This window comes from Pseudopodoces humilis, chromosome 7 (genome assembly GCF_049639895.1).
Source record: "Pseudopodoces humilis isolate 2021_Gansu_Grassland_sample_001 chromosome 7, ASM4963989v1, whole genome shotgun sequence".
In the NCBI taxonomy this organism is placed as follows: Eukaryota; Metazoa; Chordata; class Aves; order Passeriformes; family Paridae; genus Pseudopodoces; species Pseudopodoces humilis.
Genome location: NC_142206.1, coordinates 5248577 through 5272819, shown reverse-complemented (window position 1 = coordinate 5272819; position 24243 = coordinate 5248577). Strand labels below are relative to the sequence as shown.

Below are 24243 nucleotides of genomic sequence, written 5' to 3'. Positions count from 1 at the left end.
TACAAATGTGTGGCTTCACCTGCTACTTTGATTCAATATTCAGAGCAATATAATAAACTACACCAAAAACTCACTTGAGTCTTTACAGTGATTGATGCTTTAGTGTGTAAATCCACTGAAAGAAAAGAAAACCAGCCTAAAAAGAGGTGATAATGCTCCTGGAAAACTGCCACAGCAAGCACTCTTTGCTAGTTAGTGATGCACAGGAGAAAGGCCTGGGGAAATTCAAAATTCCAGCTATAATACATAAATTGAGAATGATTTGGGTGCTATCTTCCTAATTAAAATACAATAAATTCTTGTGAAAAGCCAGGATATAGAAAACCAGCACTAGCAAAGGCAAGGGAAAAAAATCATATTATGAAAAGTTTTCCCAAGTATTTAACATAATTATTTCAATATTTTGGATTTAATTTAGTATTGAATTTTCAATCACCAGTTTAAATAGAGCAGCCCATACTCCCCATTTGAAACAGGAAGAGTGATAAACCCAATCTTTATTAAACTTCCACTTTTCAAACAGACGCAAACTTTGTAAAAAGATAAAATGTATAAACACTAAAATACAGGAAAACATTTTTAAATTCAACAAATTTTACAGGGTGCAAAGATTTGCAGCTGCAGAACTGAGAGCTGAGCCAGGGTTGGTGCCTTGGCTTGGCAACACAGTCAGGGTGAGATCAGTTCCAACAGCAAGACCCACATAATACACAAAATTATACACAAAACCAAGCTACAGATACTCACAGGTTTAAGGAGTTCAGTCTCCTTGCTAAAATTCCATGGCATTCCCAACTGGGACAGTGCCCCAGCACCCAGAGATAGTGCTTCATGAAGACAATGAATGTCAGAACTAACTCCAGCCAGAGAATCACAGTGACGGCTTTGAGGCCGTTGCATCCCAAAGTCTGTGGGCAAGCACAGGGAGTTTTAGCCTTAATTCCAAAAATATTTCTGACTTTGGTGACTGGGGTTAATTGCTACAGGTTAATTGGTTAATTAATCAGATGCAGGGATATCATGTCTGGCATGGGAGGGGTGCCAGGCGATGGATAAACAATGGACATGGTGGGATCTGTTAAATTGTACGTGGTAGTGAAATAATGACAGCAAAAGTAAATTCCAGTTGTAATAATTTAGAGAACGCTCATCATTGCTTTGTCCAAGAGCTCTTTAAATGAAAAAATTAATGGGCTATGGCAGAAGAATATCCATGCTTGGAATGACCATCCAGTCATTACTATCTGTGACAGGAATGACCACCAGTGACTGACAGAAGATAAAAGGCACCTTGAACTTACACGGGATCCAGGAATTTCCTTCTTCTCCTCCTTAGACACCCCTGCTTTTGTAAAACTTGTGGCCTGCAACAAGCATTCTACTTGATCTAAGCCACAAGGATACTAAATAGGCAGGAATACTAGAGCTGAGTGGGTAACAGCATTCCCATTTCAGGGAGACACAGCGGGAATTCTAAACTCACAGACTACTCATTTTGACTGCTTCAGTCCTGCCTGTGCATCCAGTAGATCATCTGGGACCCTGGAGCAGATCCTGATGGATCAAGGTGACTATTCTCTGCAGATAGAGGTGACCAGCTGGAACTCTGGAAAGAATAGCAGCAATTTCCTTCTCCCTGGGGAAGATAAAATTATCACACGTGTTGGAGAGGATCCCGAGTGTTCAATCCCCCATCCCTACTTTGGAATGGGGTTGCATGCAGAAGTGTTTTGTCAGCTCACCCGATATTCCCAGTGTGGGTTTGGACCCTGAAGGGAAGTACAGCAGATGGGTAATCATGAGAGAGAGACAGAGTCAACTCAAACTTTGCAAAAGCCACAGAAGAGGAGAACAGAAGCTTCACCCTGTGGAAATAAACACAAAGATCCATGCAAAACAATCAAAGGGGCTGCTTCCACCTTGGAATTAGTGCCAGGAGCAGAAATAAGTGATGTCACTGATGCAACAAGTGCAGTAACTTCTAAAGATTTCCAGCACAGACCCACAGGAACTTCAGGAATAAGATAAAAAAGGCTCCTCACACTTTATCACTTCAGAATGCAACCCTCCAACTTCCCCCAGAGAAAAAGTTAATGCACACATAATTCACAGAACCATCCAGAAATTATGGGAGAATGGAGACTGAAAATATGTTCTCTAGTTAACATAAAACATTCCCAGGCAATTAAGGTTTTCTAATGCTTTAAGTAGGACTGATTTGCCTCCATTTCAATGGGCTTTTTGGCACTCTTGCAAAGGGAGCTACAAAATTAGAATAACCTCTGGAACAGCACCAAGGTGGACAGAGCAAGTTAATAATTCGACACTTCTTAATTAAAGATATGCATCAATAATGGGAGGATGAGGTGAAATTGTATTTGCTTTGTACAACTGGGACATGCCACAAAATTGGGAAGTATCAAGGGAAAATGGAAAGTAAAGAAAGTAAACTTCAGTTTCAGTGCATCCCTCCTTCCACAACTGATTCTGCTTGGCTGAGGCAAACACAAGACTAAAGAAAACAAAGCCCTAAGCTAAAGGTAAACTCTTGGCTCTGTCTCCTTAGCATTGCTAGAATTTGGCCTAAATGTTTAAGAAAGGCAAATCAAGCAGGAAAAGAGCACGGAGGGAGAATCTGTCTGATAGTCCTAAAATCAATGAATTCATGAACGGCCTAATTTCCATGCACTGGGACACTACAGTGCAATTGTATGAAAATAAATTAAATTGCTCTTAAAAACAGCTCCATAAAATGTCACTTTTAAGAATACCAAATCAAAACTGTTTCAGTGTATTAGCTTCTGATTAGCTAAACCCTCCTTCCTAAGGCTACTGTGAATTCCATCTTATAGAATCATTGAACAGCCCAAGTCAGAAGGGACCCACACAAGGATCATCAAAGTCCAGCTCCTGGCCCTGCACAGGACACCCCAACAATCCCATCACCATTATCTGAATTGACTCACTCTGTGCCTTTGATATCTGTCTCCAGGAGATGGAATTTTGCACCCCACCTCTGCAGAAATTCCAACTCCTCTCCCAAGATTTTGCAGCGACTCACCACCAAGGAGATGTCAAAGAGAGCCTGGGGGAGAAATCACAAAAGCAACATCAGCACTCAGGGGGTGACAATGTGATGCCTGAACACACAGCTCATCCTAGAAAGTACAAAAAATAAACATGGTTTAACTGCTACCTCAGTTTGGATGGAAAAATGGAATTGTACAAGTATAACAAATGTGCATTTTTTGCTTTAAATTTGTCCTTTCAGCTTTGCCAGCAGTCACACAGGAACACAAAAGTTTGGCTTGGCAATTTAAACCTACATTCTTTCGGAGGCAAAATGACCTTCAGCTCAATTTTTTTTCAGGCAAAACCCCTGTTTTTTAAATAAAGTTCAGCTTTTAGGACTCCTGCCTTCAGAGACAAGTATTTCCTGTCACACCTCAGAGTATTTCAGAAGCAAATTTTGATTTGCATTCCTGAAGCTTTCATTAAGGTGCTTTGGTTCTCAGCTCAGCTCTATTTTCTCTGTTGCAGAAAATAGTAATTGGATTATTTTTCAGAGTCTTCTAAGTTTCCCTGGAGCATTACCTGGGGCAAGTACAGCAGTGTGGAACACTTTTCCTGCCACCTTCCCTGACTTTCAATAAACTGGAAGATGAGTTTTTGGACTAAACACGAGGAGGGTGGAGCTTGTTCCTCTGCAACACAAAAGAAAACCAGAAATCTTTGAAAAGCCATTTCATAAAGCATTAGAAAATCAAGCATATATTTAGTCTTCCCAACAACAGATTAGCAGGGCTTCTACTTTCCCACTATTCAAAAATCTCACCATCTAGGAAAGATTCAAAGTCCAGGCTAATGATGCTTCTGGAAGGACGTGCAGCGAAAAACTCACCATCTGAGAAAGAAAGTCAAAAAACTCCAGTTATTTCCATGCTTACTTCATCTTCAGAAACAGACATGCATTACATACATTTCTGAATTTTCATATAAAAAACGTATTCAAAGCCACTTCTCTCAGCTTACACACTGTAGCATATTTTCTATTTCCTATTTATTTTCAGCAGATCTTTACAAACATGGGTATTTCAGGTTTCTACTCTCTAACATTGCAAATTCATAAAACACAAACCTACCCATTTTGTGACTCACCTATTGAGGGTCCAAACACAACTGTGAGCATCACAGAATCATAAAGAAAACTAAAGACAGCTTGCTGCTCACTCCATTCCATCAACTCCCACTCAGTGAAGCTGAAAAGGGGGAAAAAACCCACTGTCACTCCAAGTTTCAACCAACCAACCCAAATAACTTCCTGAGGGACAAACATCAAAGTATTAAATGCACTTGCAGCTCCTACCACATCATACAGCAATGAAATTTTCCAAAGCCAAAGTCTTTCACTCCAACAGAATATAAGAATCTGTTGGGAATGCAAGCATATTACCATAAATTTTATATAAATGTCAATTTAGTGATTGAAGGAGAGTTGGATATAGAAAACCTGATCACAGAGTACCACTGCAAAGTTGCTAATGGGATAACTGCCTCACACATGGAAGTTCTTCAAGGCTTTATTGCCTACCTTAGGCTGCAAGGAGATGGGTATTCCAAGATTTCCCGCATCAAATAACAAGGAAATCCAAAACCAAACACATTCATGTACAAATATGAGGCCCCAGAAACAGCTACTAAAAAATAAAACCTGGAGGTGTTTTCCTTACTCATATTTCTTCAGGATTTCTAGGCAGACCCTTTCAGTCTTCTTGAGCTTTTCCATCTCAGCCAAATCAAGCTCATCCTCAGCATCCATCTCTGACAGTTCTCTGCAAGGATAAACCAATCTCATGAGATGCAGTACAGTGGTTACAAACAGATCAAGCCTCTAAAATCTGAGTGTGCACCTGATTCCTAAATCCTTTTTTGACATCTTACCTCAGAAGTTCCTCTTCTTGGGCTGTGATGCTTTTCAATTCTAAAGCAAAGAGAAAAAAGGAAAGAAAAGAAAAAAAAAAAATGAGAGAAAAGAGCAGCACAGGAGGAAGTCCTAGTTTGCTGTGGACTCACTGTTCTTATGGAGTTAAAGGTTATAATTATTGGACAATAAAGTGCTGAATATGACAACCAGCACACACTCTTCAGGTAGCAAGTTCTAAATTCCCTTTTTCCAGGGAAAAATCAGTCCTTTTCATTCTTTAACACCTATGTAATTAGCTATGTGCAATGCAGGAAAGAGTCTGCACCCGTTTCAGAGTAAATGCATCAGGGTGCGGGTGGAGTATCTAAAACACCAGACAGAAAGTGCATTCAGCTGGTTCCATTACCTTTCTGTATGTTCTGCCCTCCTGCTGTTCCAGCACTGCAGCCATCTTCCTCTTCATCCCAAAAAGAATCTGTGGGAAAGCAGTGTCAGGTCTGTGCAGAACTCCTAGATTCAATATTTACTTTTGTTTGTGGGCTCTAGAAATCTCAGCACTTCTAAGTTAACTAAAACCTCAAAAAGTGACAATAACAAGCAAAACTAGTTTGATTGCACTGTTTTAGAGTTGCTACTGCACAATTTGATTTCTACTCAAAGCATTGAAGGAAAAGAACTGAAACTACAGAGCATCATTACACACTAATGCCAAGTTCTGACTGCAGTTTCTATCAAACAATCACAAACACAGAACCCTGACCTGACCTTTTAAAGAGCAGCTCTGCAGAAAAAAGAGAAAGCAGCATATTTGCCACCTCTTTGAAATACACACCTGATTCCAGAGCAGCTACGGAGCTCTCTGCCTCCTTCATCCAGTCATCCACCTTTTCTATTCTTGATTGGAGCTTTCTGTATTGCTCCTAAGATGGGAAAATTGTACTTGATTCACTGATACCATTTTAAAAGCTGATTTTTTTTCTGGGATCACCATGGGGCTCTTTGCTTGCTAATTAATTAAAACAGCTAATGAAATCTGTCATTAGAGGGAAGAGGCAACTGACAAACCATGGGGGAGTAGTCAATAATAAGAAATTACTAAATGCTTACTGAATCTAGAGCTTTAATATGTACTCATCTTCCATCCCTGTCACAATGCATTCCTTGTCACTTATCAGAGAACCCCTGAATGGTTTAGGTTGGAAAGGATTTTAATGATCACTCAATTGCTAACCCCTGCCATGAGCAGGGACATCTTCCACTACCCCAGCTTGCTCCAAGTCCCATCCAACCTGGCCTTGAACACTTCCAGGGATCCAGGGGCAGCCACAGCTTCTCTGGGCAAACCTGTGCCAGGGCTTCAGCACCCTCACAAGGAAGAATTTATTCTTTAATACTTGCTGCTCCTACTACCTACCTACTTACTAACACTGGTATTGCTACAGAATAAATAACTCATTTTTTGTGGTGTTTCCTTTAATACTCCCATTTCTCACTCTGTTAATCATCAAAACTCTTAGGCAGAAGGTTCCTACAAGTTTTCCTGCAAGAAAGTCACTGTCCCAATGTTACATTTGCATATAAATAAAAGGGAAATGTATTTATAAGAAAGAAACTTCCATGAGAGTACACACTTTTAATAATTAAGCTCCCACACATTTAAAGACAATAAATGTGGTAGAAGTGATTTTTTAAAGGTAAATGCCTGCAATCCTGTGGTTCCTTACCTCAGCACTCTGCAGCAGTTTCCTGTACAACGTCTCCTTCTCACTGTGAGATAAGATTTTAGCCTCTTTGGTGAAACAGGATTTCATCTTGTTCAGTTCTGCTCCAAACTTACTCAGCTGTGACGAATGGGAAATACAGAAGAGAAAGTGAATGGAAATATAATCCTTCCTGAATCTAGCTCAGCACCCAACCTCAGTGATATCCTATGCCAAACTGATGAATTATGAAAAATACTGTGTCTCTAATCAATTTAGACTCTTTATTTTCAAGGACTAGATCTTTATTCTTGCCATTAGAACCACAGAAAACAAAAATCCCTTGATCTGCCTTCTCAAGCCTTGTGGGATACTTCTATAAATTTTCTGGGTTTTCTATGCAGTGACTATGGGTCATTTGTTTCCCCTTTAGTATATTTCAAATTACACATTTCCTTGCATTCTCCTGGCATGCTGGAAGTTCTCAGCAGTTTTCCACTGAGAAAACTATTTTGCCTTGTTTCACCTGCTGTTGTTTTGTGACCATTCTGGTTCTTATTTGATGTGAATAAATAAATTAACCTCACTTCTTCATTGCACACAAACATTCTCTCCATGCACCGTTACCTCTTCATCAGTGCAGGTTCTCATTACTTCCCACAAACTCCTGATCACGTTCACCAAGGGCTGATCCAGGACAGTCACATGTGGTTTTAACCTGGAATATGGGGGGGAAAAAAATGTTGGAAGTCTTGTTGAAATTTCACTGACCGCATAAAGCAGCACGTTGATATTTATACAATTCACTTCTAAATCTGTAATAAATGACTAACTATATTTTTACTTTTCCTGTATGTAATGTGCTAACTTTCTTCAGGCCGTTTCCATGCACCCAAAGCTGAAAAAATGGAATTACTGATAAACTGTGTGACTGGAAAACCACTCACTCCACTATTTTCCGAGACAGGTCCTGGCAATCCTCCTCATAAATCCTCAGCTTGGGCCGGTGAACATACTGGCTGTAGATGAGATCTTCTGCAGTGGGAGGTGCACTAACTGCACACTGAGGAAAAAACACAGGGAAAAGTAGGAAGAAAAAAAAAATTAAGAAAAAATCCATATTTTTCAGAAATAGTAACTTCCAATCATTTAAATTCTGCTTTCACACCTTGTGTTTCCTCACACCAGAGCACAGGCTTCCTTTTGTACATGTGCCCCATCATTAGAGCTCAAAAAACTGAAATTAAATATTACTGAAAGAAGTCTCCCTTTTAGATGAAGACTTGAAAACATGTGTATGTTATGCAGATAACAAGAATGCTCCCAAATAAAACAATGCTTCATTCAAAGTTATGCTTAATTCAGAATCAAAGCCTTAGGAAGCCTTATGGAGCTTTATTTCTTAAAATAAATATAAGGGGGGTATTTCAGCAAGCTGCCTGTATAGTAAAGCTCATAAAAAACTGACATGAATTACTTGCAGTCCTTCAAAGAAAGATTTCAGGGGCTTTTGTGGAGATGGTGTCTGTTTTTTATCAGCCACTAGTCCACAGCAGCAGCATTATTAAGCCTCATGAATATTTAGAAACAACTCAGTATGAATAAATTTGTAAAATAAACTGTATCTAAACTGGGAGAGCCCATTTTAAATTAAAATGGAAAGGATTTAGAAGTCTGACTTCTGTTCTGTGTTTCTTCCCTGTTTTTCAGGTGAGGAAATAGAAGAGTAGCAAGAGAAGCATTCCTAAAGGAGAGAGCAGAAGAGGCAGGAGAAGCTCAGAGCAGCTGCAGGCAGTAGTGGCTGATGGACACAGTGAGAAGATAAAGTGAAAAGATCAGACTGATCTTCTAATTCTTTCAAATTTATAGTCCTTAAAACAAATTTAAAAAGCAAGAATTAGCATATTTATCCCAGAACAGTAATCGTGAATATATGGTATTTGGTGAGGACATGGAAATCTGTTCTGATTTTCATTTAAAGATGTTTGAGTTGCTAAAAATTAAGACCCAAACTAACAAAGGAGAATTATTGAAGGTAAATTATATTGTTGCACTCACATTGGCTGGAAGCTGGCTGTGCCTGGGCTTCTGAATCACAACATGGACTTGAAGAAGAGTAAAAAACTCCCCAACTGTGATAGCACCATTCTGGAATTTCTGTACATTTGAGGAAAAACACACAAGTAAGTCCATATTTCAAGACAGAATGTTCACTGGTGTATAAACATAGGAGTTTTTTTTCCTGTTAGGACAGGAAGTTCTGTCTTCCAGCCCTGTCCATACCTCCCATAAATTTTCTTCACAAATGCTGTCCGTGAGAAGCTGGGACTCCACATGACTGCTGCGATGGACTGGGAAAACAAAACAGAAAGGGGGAGGAATTGGTGGGGTTAATAACATTCTTACAGGACAAAGAACATGAAGTTTGGGACTCTTATCACAAATGATCTCTTACTTGTTGATTCTATGTCAGCCTTCACAGAATCCAGGGAGCTGCTGGTGTTGGCATGAGGACACTCAGAGCTTTTAACTGAGCGACTTGGAGGTTCTCCAGCTTTATCAACTTCTGCTCGGTCCTCAGGCATAACATCAAGAGTCACCTAATATTATCAAATTTTTTGAAAATAAATTAATATAGTTATAGAAAACAACCTAACTGGATTAGTGGTTTATTGTAGCTGTTCCTTAAAAGGATTAAAGGGATACTACGCAGAGAATTGGCAAATCCCTCATTCAGCCTGTGTTGCACACACCAACCTGATTCTTCTAACTTGGCAAAACAACAAAAACCACAGGGAATGACACAGGAGAATGACAGCAAGCTGGTGATTATGAAAAACAAGAAAACCATACTGACAGATCCACTTACACCCCCAAAACTTAAGCCCTGCTGGTATTCTCATATCCTTACAGTTAGGGACCAAGCTCACCTCCAAGTCTTGAGAGGCCCCAGCATCCACATGTTGATCCCTCCTGGCCTTCTTTGGGTTTTGAAGATCCTCCCCAGTTTGTCCTAAAGCTCTTTTTACGTTGCAAGTTTTTGTCTCCTCAAATGGAGCCTTTTCAGAGTGGGGGGTTTGGTTTTTATTTTTATCATCCCAAGCGTCTTCCACGAGTTCAGAGCTGACAGATTCATTGGAATCCATTTCCTCCAGGCACACAGGGAGAAATTCTTCTGCTATGAACTGAAAAGGACTGAAGTTCTGCCTGCTGGACTTGTTACCTGGGGTTTCACTGGTGTTTCCTGGAACTGAGGCTTCTACTCTGTCTGATTTTGTATTTATGTCTTGTGCACTAGAAACACGATTTCTCTTGTTTGGTAGTTTAGGCTGGAATATACCCAGAGGGATATTTATTCCTGGATATTTATCCTTAGGCACCATTCCTATAGGATCAGCTCCAGATTCCAAACCTGTGTTTTCCTGTTTTTTGGGATCAGAGAAGTTATTAGCTTCACTGACAGTGTTTTTTCCCAACCTCAGGGTATCCTCTGGCTGAGCTGAGGAACTGGGCAACGGGTCAGAAGAAGCAGTTTTAGAAAGAGAAACAGATTTCCTTGACAAACCTATCAGTTTTGAACAAACACCTAAAATACCTGAAGATGCTCGTGGAAGAGTGGGATGTGCCTGATCCCCTGAACTGTCACAGACCAAAGGTTGCCTAGTTGGCTCAGAGTTTATTTGAAAGTCTTTTGGAGGCGCCTGCCCTTCACCTGACAGCTCCTCATTTTTCTTGGATTCCTTGTTAGCACCTGGAATGAGGTTTGCTCCAGCCAAGCCCAAATCTGAATCTCCACATCGAGATGAATCCTCTTCCACTAATTGGTTTCTCTGAGTACTAGGGGAATCTGGATGACCCTTCCAAGGATCTGATCCCTGCATGGGAAAAGCAACACAGGATCCCAAGCTGCCACTTTCTTCCCTGTGATCCACAGGGCCCTTACTTGGGAACTCAAAGGATACTCCCTTTGATTGCAGTTTTTCTGGTGGTGTCAGATCCTGCTCCCTGCTTACTGGGACAGAATTATCTGTGGGAGGGCCATGATCCTGTGGTGCCCCCACATCCACAGTACTTTCTCGAAGGGAGACAGAATAGACAGAATGTGGTGTTGTGCCACCGGGGAGCTGGGTAGCTCCTTTCTCACTAGGAAATGCTGTGTCTGATGAAGCAGAAGAGGGAATGCTGGCGTTATCCTTAGGTTTTGTGGCACATTGTGAGGAATCCATTTCACCTCTGCAGGGCACCAACCCTCTGTGCATGTGCTGTGGTGGCTGCTGGGCATTTGTGTGAGGCACCTGCTGGGCCTCAAACCCACGGATGCTCTTACTGACAGCAACAGTGTGGGATGCAGTGATGTCCATGTCCTCCTGGTCGTGGGCAAACACGATGGTTTTGTCAGCAGGAATGGCTGGGATGGGCTGGATGTGCTGTGCTGTGTGCATTGTGGTGGTTTCCATATCCTCAGCTGGAGCAAAACTGATGGTTCTGCCACCTGCAGCCTCTCGCCCGCTCAGCTCTGCCGGTGTTGTCATTGTGGCCCCTTTTTCTAATGACAGAGTTTCATCTCCCCCTTGACCAAAGTATCCAGGTGCTGCTTCGTTTTGTGACAAAAAAATGTTGATGTTGTAATCTGGAACCATCATCACACACCTGCCAATCACGTCCATGTTTTCACCGTGGGGAAACACAACAGACTTTTCTCCAGACAACTGGGAACTTCCCTTGGGTACCTCAGATGTCCTGGCCCACACTGGCTCTTCTGCACCCCTGTGGGGCAGCCCATGAGCTGAGGGAGGAGTTTTTAAATCCCTTCTCGAAGAACCTGTTTTACCCATGGAAAAATGTCTGTCAGAGTCTCCTCGGGTTGGCAATATTTTGCTTACTGCCCTCACAGGCTGGGGTTTCTCTTGCCTCTCTGAGTTTTGGCCATCTGCATTTATTCCTGTCCCAAACTGTTCATTTCCTCTCATTCCAGAGGGAGCAGGATTGTTACTGAAAGTAAATGAACCACTTGGAGCCAAAGCAGTAACAATTTGCTTATGGGTGCTCATTTTCAAGTCCCCACATTCCTTTGCTGCAGTTTGACTCACGATATCCACACCACGACGACTGGAAAATGGGAAGGGCTGGTTCTGCAGCTGCTTGGATAGTGCAGCATTTTGATTGTAATCATTGGATTCTTGTTCTGTGATAATAGGAGCAATCTCAAAAGCAGCAGGATGAGCTTTGGTTATGTCCATGCTTTGATCACATAAAAACATGCCTGTTGTGTCATTTGTGGAGAAATCTGAGAGGCTTGGAAGGTTTTTTTCCAGAGGCTGTGGTACAACTTCTTGGCTTTGCAAAGACAGGGATGCACCAGTGTTAGTGACAACATTCTCAGGGACTCCTCTGTTTTGCTCTTGTAACAAACACATGCTCTTAGCACAGGAACTCAGACCACTTGCCTGGAAGTTGGTTTTTCCAAGCTTCTTATCAACCATTATCATCCGAATATCTTGAGCATTCCTTTCCATAGCCTGGTTCTTTTTAATATTCCCATCAATATTCCTCACTTCAACGTTTTCCTTGTCCATATCTACAGAATATGCAGATATGTCACCTTCAGTGACATTTTTGTTCTGGCTCTTTCTTGGAACGATTTTACAGAGCATTTGTTTCGGTTCTGCTGCTACCCCACTGCTTTGACCATCAAAGAAAACAGTGTGGCATCTTGTTATTTCCATTTCTTCCTGCTCAGTTACATTGGAAAAAGCAGATCTGTTACCCAGGAAATGAGGTTTGCATGTGACAGAGGTGAACACTGCACTGGGATGTTCATTACCAACACTCATTCCACCATCCTTAACACAGGTTTTAGCCAAGTCCATGTCTTCTTCTGTGAATATTACTGTCTTCTCACCTGGAAAAACGAGCTGGGTGTTTGCAGAGGGATCAAACCTGCCAGCCACCAGATGTGTGTATGAGCCAAACCCAGCACTGGCTGCAGCAGGACCACAAGCTTGGGACACTTTTTCCACGAGTCCACGTGGGGCTGAAGGCAGTTCAAGTGCACTGATTTTAGAGGGCCCAGCAGTAGGATCATCTCCAGGTGCCTTTGGGATGGTGCCACATGCCAGGGATCTGCTCCCTGGGAGCGGAGGGTTGGTACTCACTGGCTTTTCACAGGTTTTATGGCACAAACTGTCCTTTTCTGTGATGCTAGCATTATAGATGATGTCTGTGTAATTCCCAGTCATCTCCATGTCATCACACTTGGAAAACACAACAGTTTTGTCCCCTCGGAAGACGGTCTCAGACAAAACGGATCCCTGGATGGCAGACAATGCCCTGGCCTCCCGTTTCCCAGCTCGCAGCTCTCCTCTGCCTTCAGCATTTGCTGCTTTTCTGTCTGCACAAAGCTGAGGGTCCTGCTGAACACTTAAGTCATGATTAGATGCTCTCATGAACACAGAACTATCTGACTCTGTGGGTGGGAAATCCTTTTGGAAGTTGAGACTTTGGTTCCCAACAGTGGAGAGGGCAAAGGACACTTTTGCAGTGTGACTGGTTGTCACGTCCATGCCCTCGTCTGCAAACGCCTCGGTAACATCCACACACTCCCACTGCTCTGGTGGAACCTCACTGACGCCAGGGAATGGAATTTTAACATCAGCTGCCTCACATTTTGTCATCTCCATCCCACCTTCTCGGCCTCGAAACACTTTTGTCACATTGCAGGTGTCCAGCAGCTCATGGGAATAGCCAAATTCCCCGGACAGTTGTGTCACATCTCCCGAGCCTTGGGAAGGGACACAGCAAACACTGTCCTTGTCAGCTGTCTCAGCAGGATTGTTTGACTTCAGCCTCAGCAGAAATTCATTGAAATCTATTTTTTTCACAGTAGTGGCTTCCTCTTTCTGTTCCAAAGAGGGGCCTGGATGGTTTGTGGGGTCAGAGAGCAAACTCAATTCCTTGCTGGTTTCTGCCTTCCCCTGGCTGGAGTTTAACTTCGCCAGGAAGGAGGTGAAGTCTATTTTCTCGGTTCTGTCAGGCTGCTGGGCTCTGAGGTTCCGTGAGATAATGGCTGTGTGACTGGCTGTCATCTCCATCTCATTCTCCTCTGAGAAGAGGAGGGTGGTGTCCTGCCTGTCCATCCTTGGAGCGGTGTGGTCCACATCATGCCACTGAAAAACAGGAAAAAAAAAAAAAAAAAGGAGAATTCAGTGACTGGCACTTAAAACAAATGATCAGTGGTTTATTCTATTTAAAACAGAAGTCAGGTAATGTTGACTAATGTAAAGTCCTAAGGTTTTAGCTCTGTGTTTTTTTGGTTTTTTTAACCCAACCTGTTAATTTCAGGCCTCCCTGATAAGCAGTAACATATTTGGGGAAAGGACAATGACTAAATGATGCAAATATACCATATTTAAATGGATTTTAATGAAACAATGTGTGTCATCTTACACTTCACATCTAGCCACATCTTAGCAAGCACAGACCAAGGCTTATGGATCAATATGGATCAAAATACTGAGGCTTATGGATCAATAATTTTTATTTCTCTACAACATGATTTCCACCAGTTTATTGTCCATCTGCTCCAAAGCAGCAGCACCATGCTGGATATTTCAAAAAACTTTTTCACCACTGATAAGGGAGATTTTAGTCTCTAGCAGAAAACACTTACAGTTTTATAGCTGTGGGGGGAAAATTGTAATTAGATATATTATATTTTATCAAGTATAATGAATATATTTGTTACCAGATGACAAATTCTCTACATCTGGTGAGTCCTGGCCTATGGAACTGCTCAATGCCCATTGTATAAGAAGGAGAACTGGAAAACTTATAAAAGTTTTCAATCAGTGGTGGCCACTTTACATGCTGGAAGATCAAGAGAAGTGGCCTAAGGATGGAACCTTGCAGTATAATATACATTGCAATTAACATTGTTTTGTAGAAGGAAAACAAGTGGGATGGGATTCCTTGTACACTGGAAAAGGAAAAGAAAGGCAAAGGGTTGAAAGAGGTGTTGTTTTGTGTGCAGCATGGGACAGAGGTGCTTAAAGTGCAGGTGAGAAGAAGAGGAGGATGATTTAGAGCTGATGGTTGCTCTGTGGAAAAGAATAAAGGGGATGAATCATGACTCACCAGGGAATATGGTTAGACACATAAGGGAGTCTTGGAAAAGTGGACTGGAACAGAAAGAACATTTTAGGGGATAGGAGGATTTTGGTCTGATTGTGGAATGCACTAGAAGGCAGCAAGGAGAGGGAGATGCCAGGGAAATTCTGATGGCTCCCCTCCAGCAGGTAGCTGGGAATTATGGTCCAGTAACCTTGTTTTTAATGGTGGATTTAACGTCATGGAGAAAGGTGGCAGGAGTTTAAAGGGAAAATCTGGACAGAGTTGCTAAAGTGTTTGAAACCCTAATCAGGACCCCCCTCATTCAGAAACAATTGGTTGATCATTATAACAGTTTGTGACTAAAGTATACTTTAGTAATTTGTATTAATTAGTGGCTAAAGTGTATCTGGCAATTTGTATTGTGATAATTAGTGTCTGAAATGTATTTGGCACTTTGTGTTGATAGCTGATAGCTGAAATGTATTTGGCAATTTGTAAAGAAAGGGGGCATTGGAAAAAGGAGTGTCCCCAAGCCAGGCAAACCAAAGAAAGAACCTAAACCAGGCTCTTCAAGCTACCAAACCCAAGACCTTAAGTGAAAATGAAAAACCCCTCTAAAGGAACCAGGGGAATCATCCTCAGCTGAGCCCTGTTACATTATTGCTGGGAATAAAAAGGTAAACTTTTTAATTGATACAGAAACAACTTATTGAGTACTGAGTAAGTGCAGAGGAAAACTTAGCTCAGAACCTGAAAGTGCTGTGAATGCAACAGGGAGGAAAAAGAACAGGCTTTTTTTACAACAACAACTACTACTTAAATTAATAAAACAGTGGGGGAAACTCCAATTTGTATACTCCTGAATGCTCAATCCCCTTGTCAGGAAGGGATTCACTGGGAAAATTGGATGCTCAAATAACTTCTAGGATGGGGAAATACAAATTGAAACACCAGAATCAAAAGCCATCCAGGCAAAGATTTTTATGTTACAGGAATCAGAAGAGCTGGACAAAATCCCAGAGGAGGCAGAAAATGCTGTAACCCTTTTGGTATGGGCAACTGTGATGCCTGGATGATCAAAGGTGGCCAAATTGGTGAGGAGTACTCTCAAACCTGAAGCCAGACTGGTAATGCAAACCCAATTATCCTAATAAGTCTGAGGCAAGGAGAAGTTGGAGAGACTTATAAAAATTTTTAAACTATTGAAAGAATATAAATCAGAATATAACACATTGTTATTATCAGTTATAGATTAGTGCAAGATTTAAGGGCCATTAATGAAAAATTCCTGATATTCATCCAGTGGTAACTCATCTGTACACACTCTTGACAGCACACAAAATTAGAAAGTATTCTGCCAGCAACCAAGACTGAAAGTAAGTGACTCAATGCTACTGTATGTCTGCTACATTTATTAGAACAATCTGGATACAGGGTGTCAAAGAAAATGTCACAAATTAGCAAAGAAGCAGTAATATATTTTAGTTTTGAGATCTTGCAGGAAAAATAGAAGCTTGGGAAGCAGCTGAAAAGAAGCCATTTGCCAGACTCCAGAGCCAAGGACTATGAGCTTTCCTAGGTAAAGCTGGATGGTGCCAGTTATGGATTGCAATTTTGGGGTACTGGCAAAACTTTTGCATTGTCCTCCACCAGAAACACTTTGTTTGGACTTCTGAGAGTCAATAGTGCCTGAAAAGCCCTGAAAGAACCTTAATGCCAACCCCTGCACTGGGAGCCTCACACTTGAACCAAACCGTTTGAGTTATCTGTGCATGGAAGGATGCACCTGGCACACCACACCACAGCTACAGAAAATCCCAGCAAGTGATTAGTAAACTCATATAGGTGAGTAATTGTAGCTCCAAATTAATGTATAAGGTAAGAGAACTAAAACCATCAAGAAACACTTCAGGGAACATTGTAACTAATTCATAAAAGAATATGGTAAGCACAAAGATGACAGAAATTAAGATCGGTTACTGAAAAATAAGTAATTTGTCTTGCAAAATCATCTCAAGGAAGGAAGACCACCTCCAAGGGTAGCAAAACAGAGGAATTCACCAGGTAATTATTGGCAAATTGAATTTGCAGAACTGCCCAGGCAGAATGAGGGGCTGGTACATTTTAGTATTTTAGTACTTTCTTTAGATGGCCAGAAACTTTTCCATGCCACACGAAGAAGGCAAGGGAAGTCTCAAATTTTTACTGAAATTAATATGATACCATTAAAATTAACTTTTGTAAGCTTTAAAAGGTACATTATTACCAAATCACTGGGACCAGACTCGCCTGTACATCCTTTCCAACCAGAAGATCTGGTGCTCAAGAGAGCCTGGAGTTTTGGGCCAACCCAGGAGAAGTGGAATGGACCATATCAAGTCCCCCTGGTGAACTACACTGCATTCAGAGTGGAAGGAATTGGACCCCGAGTTTATCACATGGGGGTAAAACAAGCAACCACACCTTAAACACGGCACAGACAAGACTGACTCACACCATGGAGCTTTTATGTATATATATGCAAATCCTATTATTTTAAGATAGGATATGGCTTTCTAAGGAAATATTATTTATTAGATCTAGATGAAAATTATAAATAATTACATATTTATAGTAATAATAATAGAACTATATTCTTAATTTCTGGGAAGGAAAATGTAGTCTTAAAATTAGTGCAAGGTTTTGGCAAATTACAGAATGTAACTTCTGTAACATGTGGGACCTTACAAAACAGATTAGCTTTAGACCTATTACTGTTACACAAACAAGGAATATGTGGTTACTTGAATTTAAACAACAATACTTGCTGTGTGCACATTCCAAATGTGACAGTTAAATCAGATGATAAAAATAAGGACTGGTTGCTGCATCTAGCTGAGAATTAATGTCAGAATAAGAAAGTAAATAGCTAAACAAAGTATTTAAAGAACTTGTATTTTCTCTGACTGGTTAGTTTGCCTTACTTTTGCAAAATATAATTGTGATCCTATGAATAATTATGACTATCATATTTGCCTTAAAAACTTGTATTACTAAAAAAAGTAAGTGAGGCTCATGAAAGCTTGCAAAGAAGATAAGAATGGAAGAACTAGTTCATTACTGAGAAGTTATAAAGGAATTTCAGAAGCAAGAGTTATTTATGTTGCAGTCTAATGCCTATCAGGACACACTTATAGACACACAAAATATAAATATAGAATATTCACTTTCAAGAGAATTTTATATGAACACAAAGGCTTATTTTTTAGGCAGTTAACATTTTTGATCTTTACTACACAAATTCTTGTGATGTATTTTGGACACTGGTACTTTCAGCACCAAAAAAATCAAAGCCTTCACATACCTCAGTCGGCTGCCCCAAGGCCTGGATGGGGGCATGAAGCAAAGTGTTCATCCCTGTGGAAAGAAAGGGAATACTCCAGGTTTTGTACTGTTTGCTTATTATTTTATCCACTGAGCTGAAGCTCAGTGTGCTGAGTAAATAAATACAATTAAACCCAAATATATTCTGAAAAATATTTTCATTACTCCCTTCAGCACCTCAAAGGGCCACCCAGACTTGCACAACAGAATCCTTGTAAACAACTTCAAGGGACAAAGCCCATCCAGAGAGAGCTCTCCCAAGGCAGGGAGACTGCTCCAGGCACATTAAAGTTTCTCAAACATAATCAGTAGCTTTAAATAAACAGAGTCATTTAGTTATTAAATCTGTTTTCAAACTCACCAGTGATCTCACAAGAAACAGACACAGGGTCTTCATTCCTACAAAAGGTGGGTTAGAGAAACAATTTGTTGAAAGATTTCAGAGAGAAGCCTTGCTCAACAAACTGAAGAGGCAGAGAATTGTATTGCACAGAATTCTGTGGCAGACCTCACATGGGTCTGGGCAGCAGATACCAGACACTGCTTATTTGTCTTCAATATATTCTAATTTGAGTTACAATCTTATTTTTCCCATGAAATTATCTATTATACCACAAACCACTGTTCAACATACAGTGGCATTTTAATTTTTAAGTGAGAAGAAAAGATTAACTCTTTTTTTTTCATAGAATCTGTGGTTCTATGAAATTCTCCTTCTCCAATACAAAGTGTCTTGTCTGTTATTTTACCTCCAAGTCATTTTAATTTTACAGATCCCACCACTGTGTTTTATCTATAAGAACTCTGAGGCCAGACTAACACTTTATCTTTTTCTGAGGAAAAGGTTTGGTAATAATAAACATTGAATAATAACAAATATCTATCAGGCATGATACTTACTGATTGGTCAAGGTATCATCCTTCTCATCTGCTGAATGCCCTAAAATTAAGAAAATGACCACATTACAATATGAGAAGCATGATCACATTTGTACTTGATTATCCTAAAAGTTTTGCCCAACCCACATGATTCTGACTCAATAAAACATTGAGACAAGAGTGAAATGCACAGAAAACAATGTTCTGAAGTTCTCACTCTTGATGTGTCTTCTTATGGCAAAAACTCTGTGACTGAGGAGTTTTCAGCCAGGCCAGGATAAAGGCCACGTTGTTCCTTCCCCAAACGGAGAAGTTCTGATTTCTTAAAATCAAGCTAAACTCTTGTTGCTAATAGTCTGGGAAGCCTGTCAGGAAAAGAAAAAGGAGTTTTACCTGTATTTTCTGTTTCTGATGCACTGTTCTTAAGATCTTGCTGGAAGACTCTGCAGCTAAGAACAAAACCACCAGTTTTTAAAAACACAAAACCATCTCTAAAACCAAATTCAAGGAAAAAAAAAAAAAAAAAAAAGAAAAAACAAGCAGCACTAATTTAAATCTTTTCTCTTCTTCTTCATTCTGAAACGAGATACCAAAAGCCAGAAGTATACTGAACCCAGCTGTATTTTTCAGGGAGAAGATGCCATTATGACATTTAAGATGTCTGAATGGAAATTGAACATAAAACAAAAATTCCCAACTATATTAATTTCACTGAATTGGGCTTTTTTTTCAGCTGGGAAGAGAAAATGCATAATGGCTCTCAGGGTTCAACCCAACTCGATATAAGACTCTTCCTGCTGCTTGCAGTCATTTGTGATTACTCAGTGAGGACACTTTTAGGGGGAAGGATTACTCCCTGCATTTTATGGCTGAGGAAGGGACGTAGGTGTGCACCCTTCAGCTCCCTCACTTGATGGTGTTGGCGAAGCTGACCCTGCGCGAGCTCCTCCTGCGTCTCTCTACGTGGATGTCCTGCCAATAAAAAACACAACGAGGTTGCTTCCCATGCCAGGCACAGCTCCCCAAGAAACACAAAACCAAACTAAATGAATTATTATTATTAATAAATAATTATTATAATTAATTATAAATAATAGTAAGTATTAATATTATTATCAGAAACGGTGCACTACAACCACCCGCATTATCCCAGTGGCACGGTTTAATCAGCAAAACGCCGAGGAGGATCAGTAGGAAAGGGCCTGATAGACCTACCTGGGTCATTTCGTTCCCATTTCCCAGATCATCCAGAGGATTTCGTGGAGCCTTTAAAATCTGAAAGAAAATACAATAGCTGCAACTCCAAGAGCTGGTTTCTTGGCTGAAGAGAGTTTCTAAGAGCCAGCAGTGCCCCAGTCAATCCTCTCAGTGCAACAGGCTCTTTTGGAATGCTTTTCTTCAACTCCCAAGAGCAAGCAAGCTCCTCTTCCAGGAACTTTCAGGGCTCCTTTCCCCACTTCACACAGTTCTATTTCAAGGAATGCTGTAAGTTACTCACGGAGGACAGTCGCTTCCTTCTGATGTGCTCCGTGTTATCACTGCAGGGGGAAAAGGGAAACAGGTATTGATGCCTAAAGTATTTAGCTTTTATGTATTCTTCATGTATTTGTAGCTCTGTAGGCTGTTAAATGCTTCAGTGTAACTCCCAGTACTTCCCACCTTTCTTTCCAACAGTGAACAGGCACTTATTGACGCATCCCTAATATTTTGTTATGTCTTGCCTGTTACTTCTCCAAGGACATTTTATTTTGCACCATATAATCATAGGCACAATAAAATGGGTAGGAGGGCATAACCCAGGGGGCAGATTACCTAACCAACTTTTCCTCTCATTGGACAATATTGGCCAGATACTCTAATTGCCCAGTCCTATCAATTGTAAGGCTCTAATTTGGGGCACTGTTTTTCACCATGTTATGTACCTGAAATCTTCCAAGTAAAGGTTTGCTTTCACATTATCATTATATAGCCTGAAAAAGTTGGTGTCCTATTTCCAGGCATCAGTAGTGCACCAAGGTACATTTCCTGAATGGTCCTGCCATGGGTTTGAGGTTAATAAACGGATTTCTCTGTTATTTTTACAAGTGTGAAATTAAATAAACAACATGCTTGGAACTGATTGATCATATCAGCACTGGTTCCCAGAATAAGTTTTGGAAAACTCAGCAGATTGCCCCCCGCCCAGTCCCATGGTCAGTTCATCTCCTGACAATCCATCACTATGAAATCCCCTCACCAGACACCAAAGAAACTCCCTGGTCTTCTTCACAACTGAAAACACATTTAATTCAAGGGATGTTGAAGCGCATTTCGAGAAGTTTTGCTTCTAAAGGGCAATATTTTTACCACAGAAAAATTCTTAGAGGATTTCAACTCACTTTTCCACAGCAGGGTCTGTGTAAATCTTGTCCATTGCTGATGGATGTGCTTTTCCTACAAAAAAACCCTTCCTATTAAAAAAGATTTCCTCTAATATTCAGCACCAAAATTCAAAACCATTGATGAGCCTCAGTAGGAAAACTACATAAACCCGCAACTGGCTATTTGCTTTTGATGCTGTTTTTTTCCCTCTCCATCCTTCTTTAGTCACAGAAATGCTCTGAAGTACAACAGGCCTCTCAAGTCAATATCCTCCTGTTATATTCACATTAGACATATATTTCCTATTGTATATCATACTAGAAAACAGCTGTGCTAACAATTTAAGTATTACTGGTTAACTGACCTTTTATTTAAAATTAAGATTCTAGTAAATACTGGGAAATAAACAAGATCAAGCCTTATCCAAGACAATGTTTGTTCTGACACGTACCAGCCATTTTCCCTCTCACTCTAAACTGATTTTCTGGTATTTCAGCTTGCGCCTGTTGCTTCTTGCTCCTTCTCTAGATACAACCAGGAGAGCATGGCTCAATTTTCCTAAAACACTCCTGAAAGGAATAAGAGGAATGTGTTTTTATAATCTATGAGTCTGCCTAAGCCAGAGACTGATAGGTGAGTTAAGCAAAAGGGGGATGTTACTTATGGACACCAACTGTTGCTTATCCAAGGCCCTGCTAAATTCCTGGACTTGGAGAAAAAGAACAGAGATAAAAAGAGGGGACAGGGGCATGCACATTAGAAGAGGGTCTGTACTACTCAATTCGGGAAGTGTGTATCTCTCAAGTACCTCAGCCAATGGGGAAATGTAAATTAGGATAAAAAGGGGCTGCATCCCCCAGAAATTTGAGGGACTCCATGGAAAATGCCCCATGGCCTCTCCCATTATTCACGAATAAAGCTACAAGACTCCTCTGTCTCCTTTTTGGACATAAACCTCTGGCATCATGAATTAATTTGCCAAATACAGGGAACATTTTTTCCCCAATATCCCATCTAAACCCACTCTCGGACAGACTGAACACACAAAGGGAGGGACACAGATGGCTGTGGGAGATAAACCTGGAGCTCTAACAGCCTCGATCACTCTGCTATTGGGGATATTAATCTGAAATTCACTTCCCGACCACCTTCTTTGACCGTTCTTCCCTAATCCTGCTTCAAAATCCTCTACAATCCTTGAGGGACGAGGGGTGAGCTGAGTCGCTGTGCTGATGAAACCCACCCCCCCCCTTTTTATTCCCCCGTTTGACTCTGGGAACACGGGAATCACTCCGTAAGGCTTCAGCCCATCCCTGCCCCTCCTCGGCCTTTTCCCCGCTAGGATGAGCCCACTAAGTCCCTTTTTCCGCCTCTTTTTGTCCCCGCGCCCTCGCTTTACCGCCCACACAGCCCAGGCGCCAACCACTTATCGACCACAAACCCCGCATTAATCACTCTATCATTAATTACACCACACGAACACGTTCCCCAGACATTAATTACCTCGGATCGATCCGCACCCCCCTTATCGGAGGGGGGGTTCCCCACACGCTCCGCGCCCACCGCAGGTGTCACCTGCCTCAGCCCTCCTTCCATCCAGCCGATCCCGAGGCCGCACCCGGGGCAGCGCCGACCTTCTCCCCCCGCCTTCTCCCGCGCTCCTGCCCGCAGCACCCGCCCCGGCCCCTGCCAACGGCCGCCGCCGCCGCTCCCGCGCTGCCCCGGCGCCGCCTCCTCCTCCGAGCCGATCCTCTCGGCCACTCTTACCTCCCGGTCGGGGCCCTCCGCTCCTGAATCCCGTTTTCCGGGTCCCTGGTCCCGGTTCCCGCTCCCCGATCGCCGCCGCCCCGTTCAAATCCAACCGCCCACCCCGCGCCCGTGACGACACATTGGCGCCGTACGGGATGGCTGCCCCCGGCTCCGTACAACATGGCGCCCCCTTGTGCCGTACGACATGGCGGCCTCCGCGGATCGCTCCGCTGCTGCCATTTCGGTGTCTCCCGCGGCCCGCACGCCCGCAGCAGCGGTGATGGGGATGGCGCGGTAGTGCACGAGCTCCGCGGGGTGCTCGGTCGCGGTGCGGTGGCTTCGCTCCGCACTGTGCCAGTGCAGGGCCGTATTACCAGCGCCGCCGGGCAGGAGAGAGGCGGGCGGGAGGAGATGGTGGGGGTTGTGGGCGCACTTCCTTATAGGCCCGGTGAGGAAGCAGCTGCTGTGACGAGGTGGCCGAGTGGTTAAGGCGATGGACTGCTAATCCATTGTGCTCTGCACGCGTGGGTTCGAATCCCATCCTCGTCGAAAAAGAAAATTTTCCCTCACAACAACAATGTTTTTTTTTTTTTGCCCCCCACACTTCCAAGGTCTCCCTCCGGCCCTCGTGGGGAGGAGGAAACGCGGAGGTGGCGCCCGGGACAGACGGGACACAGCATCCTGAGGGATTTAGGGTCACAAGACAGGATAGAGCGTCCCAAAGATTCTGCGGGTCGCAACCAAGAAGGAGCATCATGAAGGATCTGGGGTCATGCAAGATAGCATCCCAAGGAATTTAGCGGTCACAGCCAGGACAGAGTGTCCCGAGAGACTGAAGGGGCTCATCCAGTATCCAGCTTCCTGTGGTGCCTCTCCCTGGGGTAGCCTGACTTACCTCAGAACACAGCTCTGCTGCGGGGCTTCCAGCTGTGACAATGGCAACAAATTCCTTTTAATGTCAACCACCTCCAGAATCCCCAGTAAAATGTCTTATTAGGGCTGCCTGGCTCCTTCATGAAAGCTTTGAGTAATAATTAAGAGGGATGGAAGATCTCTCCTATGAGGAAAGGCTGAGAGAGCTGGGATTTTTCAGCCTGGAAAAGAGAAGGCTCCAGGGAACTTTTAGAGCCCTTTCCAGGGCCTAAAGGTGATTTTGGA

General features: G+C 42.2%; 1 protein-coding gene and 1 non-coding gene across 4 annotated transcripts; one reads left to right on the top strand and one right to left on the bottom strand.

The window, feature by feature from the left end:
• Window positions 1-495: 495 nt before the first annotated feature.
• Window positions 496-23215, bottom strand: KNL1 (kinetochore scaffold 1). 3 transcript variants are annotated; one of them, XM_014257935.2, is made up of 27 exons: window positions 23104-23215; window positions 21788-21905; window positions 21354-21408; window positions 20474-20513; window positions 20191-20250; window positions 19886-19947; window positions 19369-19424; window positions 18997-19036; window positions 18458-18495; window positions 18077-18129; window positions 9555-13790; window positions 9080-9224; window positions 8908-8975; window positions 8683-8781; window positions 7572-7687; window positions 7252-7342; window positions 6649-6765; window positions 5757-5844; window positions 5331-5399; window positions 4942-4981; window positions 4731-4832; window positions 4159-4259; window positions 3836-3904; window positions 3595-3704; window positions 2967-3085; window positions 1743-1865; window positions 496-1636 (listed from the first exon to the last, which is right to left on the bottom strand). In XM_014257935.2, exons 2-27 carry the CDS (start codon window positions 21792-21794, stop codon window positions 1531-1533), a joined length of 6210 nt encoding a protein of 2069 aa, XP_014113410.2. In that variant the 5' UTR covers window positions 21795-21905; window positions 23104-23215; the 3' UTR covers window positions 496-1530. The 3 variants fall into 3 exon arrangements, with proteins under 3 accessions (XP_014113410.2, XP_014113411.2, XP_014113412.2); XM_014257936.2 differs by lacking the exon at window positions 23104-23215 and adding an exon at window positions 22840-22920; XM_014257937.2 differs by lacking the exon at window positions 21788-21905 and having other exon boundaries at window positions 23104-23204.
• Window positions 23216-23552: 337 nt separating this feature from the next.
• Window positions 23553-23634, top strand: TRNAS-GCU (transfer RNA serine (anticodon GCU)). The gene has a single exon. It is a non-coding gene; the product is annotated as a tRNA-Ser (tRNA).
• Window positions 23635-24243: the final 609 nt, after the last annotated feature.